The sequence below is a fragment of the Aythya ferina genome (assembly GCF_964211825.1).
Source record: "Aythya ferina genome assembly, chromosome: 12".
Lineage (NCBI taxonomy): Eukaryota > Metazoa > Chordata > Aves > Anseriformes > Anatidae > Aythya > Aythya ferina.
In genome coordinates, this window is record NC_140308.1 from 17,491,219 (window position 1) to 17,510,484 (window position 19,266).

At 40.2% G+C, this 19,266-nt stretch overlaps 1 protein-coding gene across 3 annotated transcripts in view; it reads right to left on the reverse strand.

The window, feature by feature from the left end:
* NKD1 (NKD inhibitor of WNT signaling pathway 1) overlaps positions 1 to 19,266 on the reverse strand; it is a 276,856-nt gene that overhangs the window by 93,917 nt on the left and 163,673 nt on the right. Inside the window, exons 1-3 of one of the 3 annotated variants that reach the window (XM_084533965.1) lie at positions 16,906 to 17,839; positions 16,731 to 16,763; positions 16,370 to 16,530 (exon numbers count right to left, since the gene is read on the reverse strand). The exons of 1 other annotated variant lie outside the window; for it this stretch is intronic. In XM_084533965.1, the coding sequence (XP_084390091.1) occupies positions 16,370 to 16,530; positions 16,731 to 16,763; positions 16,906 to 16,930 (219 nt within the window). In that variant the 5' untranslated portion in view covers positions 16,931 to 17,839. Of the gene's footprint in view, positions 1 to 16,369; positions 16,531 to 16,730; positions 16,764 to 16,905; positions 17,840 to 19,266 lie in introns of those variants that run through there. One more of the 3 variants, XM_084533964.1, reaches the window with a different exon arrangement.

Consider the following 19,266-nt stretch of genomic DNA (forward strand, 5'->3'; position numbering starts at 1 on the left):
GGGTAAGAGACACACAGGGCAACTGCTGAGACCATGTGATCTGTCAGCAGTAGGTGGCAAAGAACTCTAAGACTCCAGGAGGATGGGAAAAAAAAAAAGTGCTCAAATCTAATGCACAAACTAACATACACTGACTCCAGCCAGATTGGCCAAACTCTCCAAACCACAGAACCACAAGATTAAGAAAAATCTTACAATTCAGTGTTCAGAAAAGTCTTCATTAGATAGAAAATAATGGGCTCTACGATGCCATTAAGTCCCCTATAGATGGGCAGAATTCATCTGGATTTCCTTTATGTTGATAAGGAGGGGGAGCTGCTGGCATGGATGTGCCTGGTTGCCAACAGCTGGCTGTGGGGTGTGTTCATTGCCAACGGGACACCAACACTACATCTCGTGTGCTCCGTTGTCTACAAGAGCAAATGGCATTCTCAGCAGATACTTCAGTGGCAGCAACTAAAAGGCTTAGGAGTATTCAGCACAAACCACCGGCCGATGTTTCCAAACGTAACCTGGTAATACATCACTGCCAGCACCACAAGGAGGAGGGAAGAGGTGTTAATTAACCTGCAAACCTGCTCCACTTTGCGCTCCAAACAGTACAAAGGCCCAGCAGAATCGGAGGCATAGTTCACCCTCATTATAAGGCTCTCCATTACAAAGCCAGTGCAAACAAAAGGCTACTGCTTTGACTCACCACTCCACTTCAGTTCATTGTAAACATTTTGACATGCATTTCACTCATGTACAAACTCTGCTGCTCCAAAGAATAACTTTCAAGAGAGGGTAATTTCATTATTCAAGTGAACACCAAGAGAAGAAAAAAAACTCATCTCCCTGCAAAGCCCCAAGTCTAGCTGGACTGAAGATCAATCTGATCTGACCTTCAGTCAAATCTTTAACTTGCATTTTTCTTCTCCCTTATGTCTACATAGTCCATTTCTTCTGGTAACATTAGTAAGTCCTACTTTCTATATTATTTACCTGTTATGGTTTATACACATGCTAGCCATATGCTCTATCCCCACATTCCAACTGATCTTGCACAGAATCTATGTGTCACTAAAAGTGAGGTACAGCAATAAGCAGTCTACAGCCATCACCTCTTGAATGCACATGTCCTTGGACAGGGGGCCTCCACAAGCAGTGGAGATTCAACTCATACATTAAAGGCACACCCCTTCTGCCACCTTCTAACCCTATCCAAACCCTCACTCGCATAAGTGAGAAGACTCATCTTTTTTCCTCCATATTTTAAAACTGCTTTAGTTAATTCAGCCTTTTTAAAATGAGATATCTTGGGCCACTGGGTTGTGTTGAGCATTGGACAGTTCAAAAAGGCCCCTTGCCAGAATAAGGTCAGGGAAATTACCGTAGAACAACAACAACAAAAAATGTGTGTCCCCCCCAACAATGAAGAATTGTATAAACTCAAAAGGAAAATGTTATATATATATATATACATACATATACACACACGCAAAGAACACTTTGCTCAGGAGACTATGCATCAAATACCTGGCTTATTCACAACAGCATAGCAATGAACAGCATAAAAGATCAATTACAGTTGGTATTGAAGCTCTTCATGAGCTTGAAATGTTTCCTTGCCTACCTCAACAAACTTGTTAGTTAAAAGGATAAAACCTACCCCAAATTCTCTGGTGGGGAGGTGGGAGAAAGGGGGGTAGGAACAGGTAGTTTCAAAGAGAAGACAAATGACTAAACAAGCAGTACGTGCTTAGCTATCTTGTGTCTCTGAGACGATTTACATCTGAGTGATTTGGGAAAGGATATACAGCTAATGTTAGGGTCTAGACGGGAATACACAGCTCCTGTATCCCATTCTAAAGCCATAATTCAGAACTTGAGACACCAGGTAGCACCAGAGCAATGGTTATCCATCTCTGACCACCCACATCACAAACACCTCCCAGCTTCATACCAGGCCCACAGACCAGTCTTCTAATCTCAGATGACTTCAAAGCCTACTTACTTTGTGATTCAGAGTGCTTAAGAAAGCTGTACTTACCCTGTTATCCTATCTCTTTAAACACAACAGGACCAACATCCTATCCATGAAAATCCCAACCACCAAGTAAGAGACCCAAGTGGCTACACTGGTCAGCCCAGTTAACAAAAGCACACCCTGTTATCAGAGACACAAGGACTGCATGGTAAACTTGTTTCTGGACTGATGAAAACTTTAACTTGGTAGGGATATTTCTGCCATATATACTTATATATGGACAATATGGGCCAACACCACTTGTTAATGGATAAATCTATGAAATGCTCTAGTAGAACATGTAGACTCTAATGAACAAGGGACCTGCTAGTAATTATTATCACAAGATAAAAATACAAACAAATAGTATTTTTTTTTTTTTTAATGATTGAAGTAAAAAGGATTAAGGGCCTTTTCAGTTTGAAATTCCCAGATACCCCTTTATACCCATTCTCACCCCTTCCCCTTAACCAAGTCAAAGATTCTGTTACATCTTCTGCATATGAATTCTAGATTCATTTGTTTGACCACATCCCATTACCAAATGAACCCTAATTTTCCCCTTTGTGTCCTTTAACAAGCCTGCATACAAAAGCTGAAGAAATGTTCTATTCTCTGCCTGCTTGCTTTGTTCAGGTACACAGGTCTTACATCTCCTCTACCCAACCCTTCCTCGTCTTTTTTAAGAGCATATTTTCACCCAGCCCAAGAGGATTGCTCTTTGCTCATTCCTGTTTGTTATATTTATTGTGACACAGGATCATATGAGATTGAAGGCCCAGAAAACCCCATGCTGTGTGCCTTGCATAAAATGTACTTTCTCTTACACTAGAAAAAGGCTTACATGACATATAGTTTTTATAAATATATATCTATGGAATTTTGAAAGTAGGTAAAAACATTATAATATCATAAGGTGGCAAGGAATACAAAAGAAGAAAAAACCCCAGTGAATAAAATCCTTTTTTAAAAGAAGGGGGAAAAAAAAGGAAAGAAAACTATGCTTAACACAAACTCCTTCATGAATTCTCTTTATACTTCCAGCAACAAGAATTCACCATTCTGCTGACACTGTTGCTGACGCTACTGAAAAAGTCACCCAAGAAAGCTCACTTTAAAATGAAATTTTATAAGGACAGAAAATAGGGATTTGTAATGAAACATTTCCTTCTACTTAATCGCAGTATTATTAGCATGATTGCATAAAGTCCACTTGGTCATTTTAATTGATTTAATGATAAAGACTATTTTTAGGCTGACTGACACAAGGAAAACCACTTAAAAGGGAAAAAATCTGAAGTTACAGTTACCCCCCAAAATCCCCCCAGAAATGATTTAATACCAACAAGACATTCTTGTATTAACTGTTTCTAATATTGCTATTAATTTTTAATACTACCGTCAGATTCCATTGACTCAAATCACTGAGGAACTATTAAATATTTACAATCATCAGTCAAACAAGGAACCTTTTCAGCTCTTTACACTTATAATCATGAGGTATAAACCTTCAACTTCCATGCAGAAGATATTTTTAAAATGAAGAGCGCATTTCCCAGAATAATGATGCTCTAATACCAAACAGCAGCTCAGTTATTTTGTGTTAAGAAACCAAAGCCCTTCTTACACAATTTCAAAGCAGCAGCTGTGACTTTGAAACTAGGAATTCATCCTGGCCACCTGCTTTAAAACTAGCCAAAATAAATGTGGTGGGATGATTCCTGTTGATAGCCATGGATTGGTAGGGCAGCACAGGTTGCGGCTTTAGGTCCTAGAGATCACTGACTTCTCCAGAATCTTGTCTAGATGACAATTTTGGAATCCAGCTGCATCTGAAGTCTGGATTAATTATTAAGTGTTAGGTTGTGGTACCATTACTCAGGAGGAAACTTCATTGAACAGCTGAGATATATTGCTCACAGAATGCCACTCACAGTATGAGGTTTTATTCCCATGGCAGATGATCCTTTTCTATCACTCAGCATGCAGGAATTATCATGGTCTTACTTGTAAGGTATTTTCTTTCTTTCTTTTTTGTTTTGTTTTGCTTGCTTTTTAAACTCACATTCACAGTGGTAATAGTAGTAAACTAAAAATTGATGACTTCAAAACCTCCAACTAACCTACTTTTCTTGCCTTAATGAATACAAAAACATTGCAAACACAAAAAAAAAAAAAAAAAAAAAAAAAAAAAAACACAACACAGTGTCCATCAATGGATTTTAGTGGAACATGAGAACTTCACAACCATAGCACAATGCACCTCAGGAAATATTTTAGGGCCTAATCCTGTTCTCAGGGTTAATGGACTTCAATAGTAAAATAATTTGGCCAGTAAAATCTCAGTCATTTCTACCTCTCAACATTAAAAAAGCATATTTTTGCATTAACCTGAAAATAATCCCCTTGAAAACCATCTACAAAGTACTACAGAAGAAAAATAAACCTTAAATATTTAAAAGACATATTCCTAAACACTTATTTTAATATAACATTGCTAAAAAAACACACATAAGAGGTTGCTGGTCCTTTCCACCTTCTACTCCATTATGCCTTGCCTTCCCCCCTTTGCATGCCCCTTCTTCAGAGGCACATTTCAGAGCACGTACCCTACTCCAGCACTGGTGCTGCCGAGGTGGGAACAAGCACTTCTTACAACCAGTAAAGGGCCCACAACACAATCTTCAGAGAAAAGCCTCTGGATGGTGCAACTCAAAAGACCGCTGCAAGTTTATTTCTTGCTTTTTCTTTTCCTATAAATTACTCCCCTTTTGATGTCTATTCTTGTTCTTTAAAAAAACCCACACGTCAGGTTAAGATGAAAACTGCCCACACGACAAGTTTGTGTTTACAAGCTTAAGAGCAAGTTTCATTTGAACACAGGTCAATGCCGCTTTAAGAAAACATCACATACCAAAAAAAATCACACATGGTTAGAACACATCACGAGCAGAGAGGAATTGTGGACTCAGCCTGTGAGGCACCGAGCCAGCCTGAGAAGCCCTTTGAAGTTAGAAAAACATCCTCTGGTCAGAGCACATTTGTGAAACCGTGGGACAGGCGCTTTAAACAACATTCGCTCCGAGATCACCTGCGGTGTGCCAGTGGATTGGCGCCTGTGTAACTTCAACAACGTAACCCTTTATAGTCCACAAAGATCACTCGCTCCAAAAATCAGTCCTGTCAACTGCACACAGCCTAACGGCTGCATGGTGAAACCTGTACCACTTCACCCGCTGTCAGACTCACTGCCAGACACTTACTAAAGACATGTGAAGTTTGTGTGACCCCTGGGTAAACAGAACCTGGTCAATGGGAGAAAGAAACAGTACTTTATGTGGACAAAGAGGCACTAGTAGAGAAGGAAGGCATCACCCCACAAGAAAGGACACTCCAAACCCATGCCGTGCAAACCTACATGACAGCTCAGCGCACACCAGGGTACGGCATAGAACACACTACAGTTGTTGTGAGAAGAAAGGTTCTTGGCTGCTAGTGGCTAATCCTGGCAACGCACACCTTATTTCCACCTCAGTTACAGGGGGATGGGACTACACATCAGCAGATGGCTTTCTCAGTGGAGTCACTTCCCTCCACCCAGTGCTGTCAGCCTGCTGGCCCCAGCGAGTGGTACCAAAGCACCATAGGGCCGCATCCTAGGCCCAGCCCATCTCTCAGACCAGCAAGCCTCTCACAAAAGGGCCTCTCCGCCATTCCTGACACCACTTGATATTGAAGCCAATACACGATAACAGAACATTTTGAAGGACCAAATCACATGTCTTGTTTGGAGCATGGAAGGAGGAAGCCTCGCCCTGTCTTTGGATATGGCTCCTGCTGATACTAGGAGAGGCTCTGACCATACAGCAGGGCAGGACTCTTTCCTAACTTAAAACATACCTCTAGACGCACAACACTCGCATTTTTCTTGTCTAACGATGAGCTGTCCTGTTTTTCCCCAGTGGTGCTACAATTCTCCTCTTTTTTGTGTGTTTATTTTATTTCTTTTCTTGCTGACCAGGATGGTTGGCATTGCCATCTGAAACACACATGAGGACAGGCAGATTACTCTGCAGGGCTAATACCTCAGTCTTTTTGTTACTTCCACAAGACATTACCTGTTGTCTGTTATCGATTTATTGGCAAATCTATGGGGCTTCTCACGGAAGGCCTTCAATTCCTCTTTTTCCAGGACGAGGAAAATCAGAGATGGCCACAGATTAAGGAGAAGTTGTTTTAGCAGAGGTATGATTTGCCTTTCAACAGCACTGTCCAGTCTCTCCTGGATTAGTCCCTCTAGTCCTCCCCTCCTGCACACGTTCAAGGACACAGAGCAACTTCAGCTTGCCTTACTTTTGACTTTCCTCACACAGTTCTCAAAAAACAATCGTTTTCATTGCTTTTTTTTTTCTTCTAATTACATCAAAGAAAAAAAAAAGAAACAACAACCAGTTAAAACAGCACATCTGGAAAAGAGTGCCAACGTTAAGGCCAATTACCAAACTGAAATCTATGTAGTATAAACGAGTACAGTATTTCCTTCCCGAACACCGTGGTGGGTTTTTTTGCACACTTCCCTTCTTGTTACATGTCACCATGCTTTAATCCAAGAACAACCGTCTTTCAAAGAAAAGCCCCGTATGATAGCTCTCATTGCTATACATTAGTCCTGAATTAAGGATTTGGTGTGCTTCCTACCAGTCACAAATTGTTAAAAACAGCCTCCAATTAAAAAAAAAAAAAAAAAAAAAAAAAAAGAACCTGTGGTGCAATACTGTAACAAGCCAAGCTAATTAGATAAAGAATGCCTTCGTACAATAAAAATGTACTATTTTAATGGGTTTTAGGCTATTTGCACAGCACTGCTTTTCTCAAAACATGCTTTCTAAACTTACCTGCAAAATTATGTTGCTAATTACAAATAAGAATTTAAGTGGCAATACAATTGTGAAAACCGCTTGCGAACCTATTATAAAATGACCGGCTAAATTACATCTGCAGGGGAAAACACACTGCCATTCCACTAGCAATGTAGCTTCTAGAGAAAGACACTATCAGTCGCACCACTTGAACCTTCCCTGCTCTTCCATTGATGTGGCAAAGAACAAGATATAAAACCACTGAAAGCAATAAGAAATTTCCCCTCTATTATAGCAGGGCTTTCATATCAAAAAAGAAATATTGCAGAAGTTTTCAAGATGATCTAAACAGGCTTACCCAACTGCACTGAGTTAGTTAAAAATATACCTTTAAAAATAATTTATTTATGGTATTCTGAAAAACTCCTTTTACATATGTATCCACATCAGGAACAAGACCTTGCACATAAGCTTTGCCTAAATAAAAATTGCTTTAACTGAGATAACCTGTGAAGTTTATCCTCAAAATAAAATTAAATATTCAGGATGGATAAATGAGGCACAGTTTTTCCATGGGAAAATATCAAAGTATTATTTATTTTTTCTGTAAGTACTTGTTTTGAAAAGCCTTTCCTCCCCACCTGGGCTTCGGCTAAAAGCCACAATCTACATTTAAACAGTGTGTATGCTTTAGAAAACTATCAACCATCTTTCTTTAAAGCAGAAGCATATAAAATTATTTGATCCACTTTTCATATAGAAAGTCTAGGGCTGACCATAAAGAAGTAGGCAGGCTCCCAGTATAAACTTACCAGGATTACATCAAAGACCTTCCTCTAGGATCAGACGATTGATTTCTTCAATGCTTTTTAGAATTTCTTCCAGGATATTTTGGGTTATTGCCTTAGACCTTGCTCAGCTGGAATGACAGATATTCTGTTTGCTAGACTATGATGTTCTCTCTTTATAGGGGAATGAGTGTCTGTAGTTTATACACACGTACACTATGTGAACAGAGACAGACTTGGAAAGTTCACAAGCAAAATTATTATTTATTGTTTCAAAAAGAGAGTGGTTTATTACTGAAACACTGATACAGGCTTAACCACAGCATCTTATGCAATACAGAGACTGCTTGTTATTCTGCAAGCTCAAGGCTGGGGCACTCTATGCTCAGAGAAAATTCCTGCTCCCCGAAACAGGCATTTGTTCTGTATATCCACTTAATACATATGACTTAGCATTACAGCCACTACTTTTTTTTTTTTTTTTTTAAAAAAACAAAAACAAAAACAAAAAGACAACTCTTGAAACTAACCTTCCCAGAATTATAAAAGATTTTTAAGATAAGACAACAGGAAGCAGCTTAGTCCTTATCTATTGCTATCAAATCTTTGGGGAATCAGACAGAAAACTATCTCCGAGGGCAATGTGACATACTACCCACCATTCTCCTTCCTCCCCCAAGACAAATCTATCACCTCTGTACCACTCATCATTTGCAACAGAGTATGGATCAAAAGATTTGAGGCTGCTCCCAAATCCCATTTCTCCTGCAAGACAGTACTTTGTTCTGTCACTTCCCTACTGAGTCTATCCCCTTATTTTATGCCTCACAGCATGTGTGGCTGCACCCCAAGATCAAACACCCAAGCATGATTTTCTTTCACAGATCTTGAATCACAATGTTATACTTTAATAGGAACCTCAATATGCTTAATCCCTTTAAAGCTGCCACGGTAATGCCCCCAAATGCATTAAATTCCACCCTAATCACAAAACACAAAGTATTTCTTTGGATGGACAGTGCACAGACTGTTCTGACCACATGCCAATCCAGCTCTGAGCTGAAGTTACATACAGCACTGGATTTTGTTAGTCTGAGGCCTATGGATACACAGCTGAAAAAAATATCTGTGCACATTTAGATCTTTCTACTACAAATTTTTCTTAAAACATAACTGAATTCCTCCCACATTTTAAGGGAGGATCTCATATTCTCAGGGGATTTGCACTGGAAATGATATAAGGGACCAGTGACACTGAGCCTACATTAAATCCAAATTCCGTTACAAACAAAAATGAGAATGGTAGATGGCACTTTTGAAGGAATTAGCAGGACACCCTTTTGCTATCAGATAGATGAGTTTCAGAGTTCCACTGAATTTTCAGACTGAGAAGAGATATCGATGAATATCAAACTATCAGAGCTCTGAGAAAAAGCAGAAAAGCTACTTGCCTGATGAGTTTTAATTAAGATGTTTTATTAATCAGGAGCTTCAGATTTAAGAAGCAACTCTTTTTATGTGTTCACTTGGAAGGGACCTTCTTTAAATCAGGGAAGAGAAGTGGTTCCCTTCTCCCTGCCCAGTGGCTAGTCTGGTAGGATCTTTTAGGTGCATTTCTACTAGCCTCTTCTTGAGCACTGAGGAGCTCTTGGGCACAGATAGCATTTCGGTCTCCCCTAGCCACAGCATGGTCTTCAGAGGAGTGAAAGGATTTAATAGCCTAAAACAATAGGATCATTTATTGCCCTATGATACACAATAGGCCACACCACATGAACAAGATCAGTGGTACTCAACTTCACAGCTGTCACAGGACCTCCCAAGACGACACCGCATCATTCCCTTCCCCAAACAATTAGATTCTGTATGACTAAAACAGTTATTTCTCACATATGACAGGCACATCAGGTCATGTAAGAAGCACACATGTAGGTATCAGGGCTAGACACTTAGCTGCAGATATAGCCCTGTCTGAATGTGAAGTCCCATTAAAAGCCAATGGACCTGTCATTAATCAGTGGATTTGTGGTTACATGACAGTTTACTTGCAAGATGCTAACTATACAAGACTGTGTGAAGGATCACACAGGAAGGAATGTGAAAAAGGATCTCACATGCTCAGAAGTGTCATTTCTATTCTGCGAATTATGGGACAAAGTCTTGTTTTATTTTTATCACAGCTATATGACATAGAAGTTTACAAACAGCAAACACATCATATGGCCATATGCCTTGTAGAGAGACCAAGACAGCTAGAGTTGAGCCTACAAAAGTCATTTCCCCCCCTCTCTTAAGTTGCACAGTAGTAGAAGTGTCCATGCCAGCACAGCCCTTTCACCATAGCTAACACCACTGGCATTCCACCACTGCAAGACAAATGTCATGAGATACTCCAATACAAACATGCTTTCCTGGCTCAGAAATCAGACACAATGAAGATTTTGCATTTGGAACTTGGTTAATAATTCTTGAATGGAATACAGTCCAACTCAATCTCCCATAGCTGTACTTAGTCTGCAGGAGTAAATACAAGCTTAGTTTTGCTGCCAATGTTGGCAGATGTAACTAAATAAATTCACAGGGAAAGTCTATTTGACCATTTCTTCACATTAATTTTTTTGAACTAAAACTATACCTCATTTTCCATAAAAGGTATTTATAGATATAAAAGCCTGAAAACTCCTGTCTGCCTACTCAACGTAACTAGTATATTTAACAAACTAGAAAAGGGGTTCAGTCACCAAGAAATACTCCAAGTATTCTGTACGTGTCAACATCTACCATTTACTCTTCAACCTTGTTTTAATGCTGACATTCATGAGGCAAAATTCATCCACAAGGATTTCTATAAAGGCCAACATCTGCATCAGGGGAAGCAATGTTCCATTTTGATTTAAATATCACCACCAAACAATTATTTCCCCAACTTCAGAAAAAAAACTAACTCACAAAGTTTCAACACTCAAGAGACTTCTCTTTCCTCTGTTCCTAACCAAATTCAAAAGAAACCATAAAAATCAACTAAGATCTCCTTCTGAAGGGTGCCTACAAATATCCACTTACTGAGCTCCTCCTGGGTCTTATTACAGATCTCACAAAACCGACAGAAAAACCTTCTGTTAATGAATGCTGCTATAAAGAACATTCCCATATGTCAACAATCGTGCTACAAATTTCCCATTCTTGTTATAAGCAAAGTTTTAGTGTAAAGTCTGGACTAAATTACTTACATTTAAGTCATTAGAAAATATAACATACCGTTGTTACTTTTCATCCTGATTTACAGAAGAAAACGTAACCAAGGCCTTCTCATCCAGAAGATTTAAGGTTTTGCTAAGCCAGGAGGGACTTTCAGTAGCCCAAGAGACATAGCTTTCTCTTATCACTTAAATGAGGACTTCACCCAGCTATTAGGCAGAATAAGCTTCCTTCTTACAAGCACCATTTTAGAGAGGGTGGGAGAAAGAGTTGTTAGAGATCAAAAAAGTTGTTTTAATGAGACTGTTTGCAGAAACTTCATGGACCATTCAGCTTTCCAATCAACATCCTAAATTAAAAGTGTGCCACGTTAAATCTGAAATACCTATAAAGCAAGCCCTGATGAAATACAGACTGCCTTCCATCCACCTCCTCCATATGGCTCAAGCAAAGTCAACTTTTAATTTCATAACACAAAATATTTAATTTATGCTTTTCTTCATATGTCAATTTAACCTCCGGCACATAGCTTTGAAACCATGTAAGGATGTCTAACACTTTCCATATGGCAACTGAATTGTGGCTTTTAATTGCACCAACTGGTATCATTCAAGGATAATTCCCTTGGAATCCAGCTTTCTGCTACAGTATTGGCCAATTCACTAATCTCATCACCATGGCACTAATACGTTCAGAGACTCTTTGATTGTTAATATTCATATTATAATTTTCCCAAACCAAAGCTGTCAAGATAGACTATGTGCACTACTAATTAAATTATCTGGTTTTGTTGGCACCAAATTTCAACACAGAATAAGATTTTTCCTCTTTTTCTTCCAATATCAAGTTTGGAAATTTTATTTTAAACACCATACACATAATATTTTATATATCAAAATATTTTTTCAGTCACATGAATACACAACACTGCCGGTCTTTTGTTTCTTTCAATCCTCCAGGTCAACACAAATAGTTATCCCTATAATAGTAACATTAACGTACTTTAAAGCAATTCAGCTTAAAAGACCACTTCAAGCCATCACACAAGATAGCACCCAAGAAAATTTTTAATTGATCTTGTTACTCTGTCAGCAAGAAGAGAGTCCTTCAAATGTCATTCTACCCATGAAATGACCCCAAAGTAGTGCTACAATTAAATCTTCCACTCCAATAGCCTTTAAGGCATCACATACACAGGCCACTAAAGAAGCCTCATTATGATTTTCACTTTGGATGAATACCCTATCCAGCTGTGTCTCTCATAAGGCTATGTATTTTTACATACACAGACACATGCTATTTAGCAGTGGGGAATTGGGAAGGGCTTTTTTTTTTTTTTTTTTTTTTTTTTTAAATTCATGAAAGACCATGCAAGAGGAGCAGTGAAGTTGACACTGGCGTAGTCCCCTCTCAACCATGCAAGGAATGCCCATTAATGTCACTGGCAGTTACAGGCACAGAACAAATGGAGAACAAACCCCATATCAGAAGCAGCAATGTGCCTCAGTGTGTCTTACTGTATTAATCCCAGACCAGATACTCAACTCTAATATCAATTAGGTAAGAACATGAGGATCACTAGCACTAGCCCTTCCAGTTGAAGTTGTAAACTAAAGTCTTCCCTATTTTACCCTAAATGATTACTTCCAACTTGGCTCAATATCAGCTAGTTTGAAATTTAATTAAAAATTAGATTCTTTCCAGTTCCAAACACTGATCTCAATGAGACGCACAACCAAGAAACTAGCAAAATTTCTTATGTCTTTGAAGATAAAAGTAAATTGAACTAAGCAATGCCATATTTAATATTCCCCCTTCAGCACAGAACTACTTCTCAGTTAAATAAATAAATACATGTATATTTGCAAACAATGTTGATCTCTAGAAATGGTTTCCAAAAGTAAACATGCTGAATAAATTTCAACTTCAGAACTATACAGAATAATCCACAGTGTCAGGAAACCTCTCCTATTCTCAGGGTACAAGTTAACTCATTCATAAAGCAGCAGCAGAAGTGTATTCACTTGCTCTAACAGATTTACAACCCCAGTGGTTTCAATTAGCTTTGAAAATAGAATATGACTCCGGACCTCATACTTTTCATAGATGCAACAGAATTCCTTTTTTCTTTAATTCTACATGATGGAGAAGGGGAAGGGTGCGGTCCAGCCCTCAGCCTCCTCAGTAATTAAAACATTTAGAGCAGAGCAGCCCCTGCTGGGCGGGTGGCAATGGTTTAATGAGATCAGAGCTCTTAGCCCAGAACAGAAAGCTGTTTACACACCAGAAGTGCGTATTTCAAAAACACTCCCCTTCCCTTGCTTGATGCCTTCACCCAATGATTTACTACCACGAGATTCTCCTCAGATGACTGATGCATCTGGCAATAGCTAGACACTGATCCATTTTCTCCCAGTTAATTGGGGTGGGGGAAAATGCAACAACTGAGAGAAGTTTGCTTCAATCAAGAAATCTCAACACTTCAGTTTAAGAAGATAATAAGGGTGCTGTATGATGGAACCCTGCCAGTGTCACACGCTCCTTGACTGACCTGACAGAGAGACTTGCCCTACACAGCTGTTAATGGGAGTCATCTATGTAAATTTAGTCAGTCTAGAGAGGAACACAAATTAAATTTTATTGCTTTCCTACGCTTGTCTTTAATCTTCTTGTAAAAGGCTACATTAATGCCCCTGTACTCCAGTGTCATCTCCTCTGGATAACTAATTTAAGCGAAACAATTCAGTGTCTCTTGAGAGAAACAGCCTGTCAGCTCCAACCAGAATTTTTTGGTTATACAGAGCAATATATGTCAAATTTCACTATCACATTCAACTTCCAATCCAAATGATCAAAATCCTCTAAGTTTCAGACAACTGAAGCAACCGAGTGTTTTCTCCTCCCATCAAAAGTACTTTGACACCACCCCGAATTTCACCAAATAAGTGAAACATACTGATGAAAGCACCATCAACAAAAGTGTGGTTAAGGATTAGGATTAAGAGGAAAATTATTTCTATTTTTTTAGTTTGTTTGTTTAAACTTGATGTTTCTCTGGATGCAAATATTTTCATCAATGTCTGATTTAATTCTTTCTGCTGTGAATCACAAGATGAACAATTAAGACCTATTTCAGAAAAAAAAAATAATATGAGAAACCAAATTTCCCAATTGTGACAATAGAACTGTACCATTTCACAATGCCTTGTAAGCTAATTGAACATTTTAAGAAGAGTTTTGAAGCAGTAAAAAGAGTCCTTGGTTGGTTGTTGGGGGAACACACAACTGTCCCACACAATCCCATGTCATTGACCATTAAGAGAAGTGACTAGCCTTTCTACATCTTGAGGTGAATGAAGAACCAAGAGGTTAGGCTACAATCCACTTTGAACCTTGGTATAATTATATAAGAGATGAAAGAGATCTTAGAAGAGAAACAGTTGTGTAGTCTCATTTATGGAGTCAAGAGCTGTGACTCCATAATCCTTGTCAAAGACTGTACATATGGCACATCTGTTTCCAATGTAGGATTAGAAATGCATCCTTCCATATTACCAAAAGTTCATATTTTAAATGAACTTTAATGTAGCTGTCATAGTGTTCCTGTGATAGGATGACAATTCAACTAAATCAATTAGCAGGCCATATACGTGTGCAGATGCAACCAAATATATTAAGCAATAAATTGCCCATATTTGCAAGCCTTCTGAAACAGTTCTATCAGGATGACAGTAAAAAGCCTTATGGGCACAGAACTTTTAAACATACTTGAACCTATTTGTAGTTTTATAACGTAGTAAAAAGCATCAGTTAATTTTTAGTTAGTGGCTTGCTAATTGCTGACCTATCATGAGGACACCTTGATTAACGTGAGAAATACTCTGTTCTACATTCCAGTTGAGCAGACCTCGTGGAACTGAAGCTTTGTGAATAGCAAAGTACTCTTGATAACAGTTCTGTTTGTTTTGAAAAGTATTTTCTTCCGCAAACTATGTTCTGCGGACATAGTTTGCAGAAGAAAATACATCTCATAAAGCTGAAGTCAGTGATTTTGACCTTTAATTCCAGTATTTTAAACGCACATTTAGTTTGGTGAGTTGAACTTTCTTTCCTGGAAAATATATACACAAACAGTAGAACATGCATCTGAAAAGCTTAACTTACAAAAATGGATATAATGAAAGCTAATTGAATGCACATTTTTACTCTTTGCATCTGTACCATACACATACAGATACCATTATTAATGTGAACATCTGTCCTTTGACACATTGTCTCCAAGTAAAATACAATAATATCACTAAAACCAAAGATACCTGTAGGATAAACACGTAGCAAAGTGATTATGCTCATCATTTACCAACATTTACGTCAATATCCTAACCCCTTCACCTTATTTTAAGTGACTCACAAATAATTTAACCTCCTTTACATAGAGTAATCATGGAACCTAAAAAGAGTCGCCATTTTTCCATTCTACACATCTTCCACGCAAATCAAGACCCCACCTAAAGTGAAGTATGTCTCATCTCTTCTCCGCTTTACAAGTTAATTTTTCCTTTTTCCTGAGAGGCAAGGAATTCAGGCTTCTGACAATAAAGCTGGTGGCTAACAAAGCAAAGAACCTGGTGGAGGTTTGGTGACCCTGCTCTGTTTGTGCTCTCAGAGACACATTCCTTGATGAGAAGCACAGATTCCAATCTCTCCATCTCTCAGGTTACTTTTCCACTGATGCAGCTTTCAGTGCTTGATCATGAAAGCCCATGAATGTCAAGGGGAGTCTTTCAGTAAAGACCAATAAGCTCTGGATCATACCCTAAAACACATTGAACTTATCTGAGAACAACCGCCTTTGTTTATCTCTCACCATGCCATTTTGCTTAAACACACAACATTTAACAGAAAAACAACAATAACTCAGCTTAAACATTTCTTCCAGCCCAGCTTTACGTGGGAAAAGTGGAGGAAAGAGGAAGGGTGGAAAATGACCAGTGTGTGGTAACAGCCAGAACAAGTGACATGTGCGGTAACTCTTATGGAGAAAGTCAGCCCCACATTAACAGCAAAGAGCAAATAAATAACAACATGCTCTTTGGGGACTTCTCCTTTCCTGAATTCCTCTGCCAAAATGTCAGAGACAAACTTGTGCACCAATCAGGGTTCACAAGCCTGCGCACACTGGCAGGGTGCTGGGCTCTTTCCAGCGGTTCTCTGTACGTTCCTGTTTGCGAAAGGTTTTGTTCTAATCGTGCTGCCCAGACACTGGAGGACAGGTCCTCCCTCACTCTGCCGGCTTTTGTACCAGCACCAAGTTTGCTCTGCAGCTCCCAACTTCACCAAAGGACAGATGGAAACCACCCACGGGCAGCCCCTTGGAGCAGCATTAGGGTAAAGAAAACCCTTCCTTTGCACAACTGGCCCTGGGGAGGGAGGGAGAGAGGGATGGAGAAAGAGCTTTTGGTTTCCCCTGTTTCAGAAAGAAGAAAGGAGGGGGCGCAGCTAGGGAGCTGACATACCCTGCCGCTGGAGAGCCTGCAAACAGCCCGGTGCTGGCAGCCTTGGAGTCCCGAGCTGCTGCCTCCGCTGCTGCTGCCGCTGCCCCCGGAGTATTTCTGCTTCACCATCCAGTCCTCCAGCCCTTTGCGAGCCAGAGAGGCGTTCACCGCAAAACTATCACCTAGAAAAGAGGAGACAATGCCGCCACTGAGCCGCCCGCACAACCCGCCCGGCCCCCGGCCAGCCCCGTGGCCAGCGGGGACCGGAGCGGGACCGGAGCAGGGGAAAGTTGAGGGGAGAGGGCAGGGGGCCGGGGGCAGCCGCTCGGCCCGGGGGATTCAAAGGCGTTCAAAGTTACTGGCTGGAAGGAGCCATCCCTACCTTCCGGACTTTCTCTGGGTTTACAAACGGCAGCTAGGCAGATCCAGAGGAAAGTGTGTGGGGGAAATAATAAAGGAAGATCGTTAGACACCAGTATAAAATCACAGCAACAACACACAAGTAAAATCCGAATAAGGGGAAAGGGCTGAGGAAGTAGCAAGTGAAAGGAACTAACCATGTTTCGAGTGAAGTTTCCCCATTTCTCTGCATTGATCTGCAATTACGATTCATTTGACTGCTTTCAGTAGGGTCAGGTTCTGTTGTTGTTGTTATTTTTGTAGATGTATAAAATCCCAGCGTGCTTAAAAATCCATGCGCTCCACTTCTCCCTGCTAAAGCAAGAGCGAATCTCAGCTCCCCTCCTGCAGCCCGGTCCGGCGTCCCCTCTCCGCTCCGCTCTTCCTCCTCTCTCCTCTCTTTCCCAAAGACAGAGGCGGTTACAAAAGACCTTACTTCACCCACCGGGGAACATGATTGACACCTCATTGAGATTAGACCACTTGCAGGCAGCCTCCGCCTTCCCATTGGGCCGCGGCGGCACATGAAAGGGGTGAGCGAGCCTTTTGGAGGCTCCAAAAAAAAAAAAAAAAAAAAAAAAAAGGAAAGAAAGAAAAAAAAAAAAAAGGGAGCAGCAACAGCAGCAGCAGCCGGGGCTCGTTTCACTTGCAGCCAGGCACGGGGCGCTCCGCTCCCCGCGCAGCCCCGCGGCTCCGGGCCCCCGGGGTGCGAAGGGCTCAGGCCGCCGGCCGGCACCCCCCGCGCTCGGGTGCGCTCCCGAAGCCTTCGCGACCCTGCTTAGCAACATCTCGGTTCCGAAGAAAGCCAGCGTGTCTGCAAGAACGGGGCTTCTACTGACTTGGTCCTGCGTGCTGCCTTCCACCGGCGTCTTTGGTCACGGAAGGGATCCTACCCAGTCACTGATAATGCCAAACACAGGTTTTAGGGGCTGATCTGGAACCCCTTCTCAGTGGCTCAAAATGCTTGCAACATGAGGACAAAAGACTAGGTTTTCTTTTTTTTTTTTTTTTTTTTTTTTTTTTTTTAGTCAAGTAAATGAGACTGAAAAAGAGTCTCCTCTTCTGCTCCAGTTTATGAATGATATATTTCTTACATATAGAATAAACTAAAAGGAAACTTGCTGTTTTATAAAGAGAATTCTCACAGTCATTAAAAATTTGTTTCCTTCCTCTGACTGGTCATTATTTTTCTCTTTATGAAAATCACATCTCTCTTGAGATCCTTGTAGTTGAACTAGGAGAGATAAAAGGGAACAAGGAGAGTGTGTAGTAGATTCAGAAGGAGAAAAAAATGCAGGCTTCTGAGAATTCTACTCAAGAAACTACTAGTCCAACTGTGTAGGGATTGACCCAGATGGGCCTGGTCCAAAAACTTCAAGGCCACATCTGTGCTTTCAAACCCATACGTTTCAAGCACAGGGAAGAAGGAGTTAGACTTGGGAGCTCATCTGAAATAAAGATTCAAAGCATATGTAGTAACACTTCTGCAGGGAATTGGAACGGGGAGAGGAGGGTCAGGCTTGGAGTGCATTTTTAGAAGAAATTCCAATGCACATGGATGTGGTGAAGGTCTGGTATGAAATGACTGCACAGCGCAGCCAGTGGAAAGCCATTAAATGAACCATTCAATGCCAAATTGTTCTTTGGATGGCTGCAAAGTCATTTCTCACATTATTTCAACTATTTATCTGTCTAGCAAAGAAAACACTTGTGTTGTGAAATGCAGCCATTGCAACAACACCAATTGCTTGTCAAATAGCTAATAACATGCATATTTTTGAATCTCTTTCTTTTTTATGTATTTTAATAATTTATTTGGCCCATTTTTTATGTTGTGTATTTAAAGTGACATATTTGTTCCTTTGAAGATTTTGGGGAGGAGAAAGAGGGAAAGAGATTTAGATGAAGCAGACTCCTTGGGGCATAAGCCTCACCTAGACTATGAAAACTTGGAAAAACTCTCTGATGGATATTAAAAGACATTTGAAATTGTAATATCCATTTTTAAATTGTAATACCCTTAGCCTAGAGTTTTAAATACCTTTTTTTTTTTTTTTTTTTTTTTTTTAACTTCATCAGCAGATGTCTTATTTGCAATATCATTTATCTTCAGTGTTTACAAGAAACAGAGGACACCTTTGTGGAAGTGCCCCCCAAACAGTAAGGATTTATTAATGTCTTTTGTGAAATGGTGCCCCCATCACCCAGCTGTTGGAAACGCATGTTGGCCTTAGAAATGTCACGAGTTCAGGTCTGAACCAGCAACTGGGGGAAGAAGCTGTCGCTTTCACAAAGGAGCACAGAGGTCCGCTTGTGTCACCATCGTGGAGACTAAGGGACTTGCGTTTATAACAGTCACTATTGTGCCATCTTGCTTTCATATATGCAACATTTGTTAGAGTTTAAAGCAAGCCCTTTTCAATTACAACCAATCTGAAAAAATGATGTTTTCAAGGAAGAGCAAATCTGACCCAAAAATCCCAAATTTCGGTAGCAGTCCAGGCATCCAGTGTGTCGGT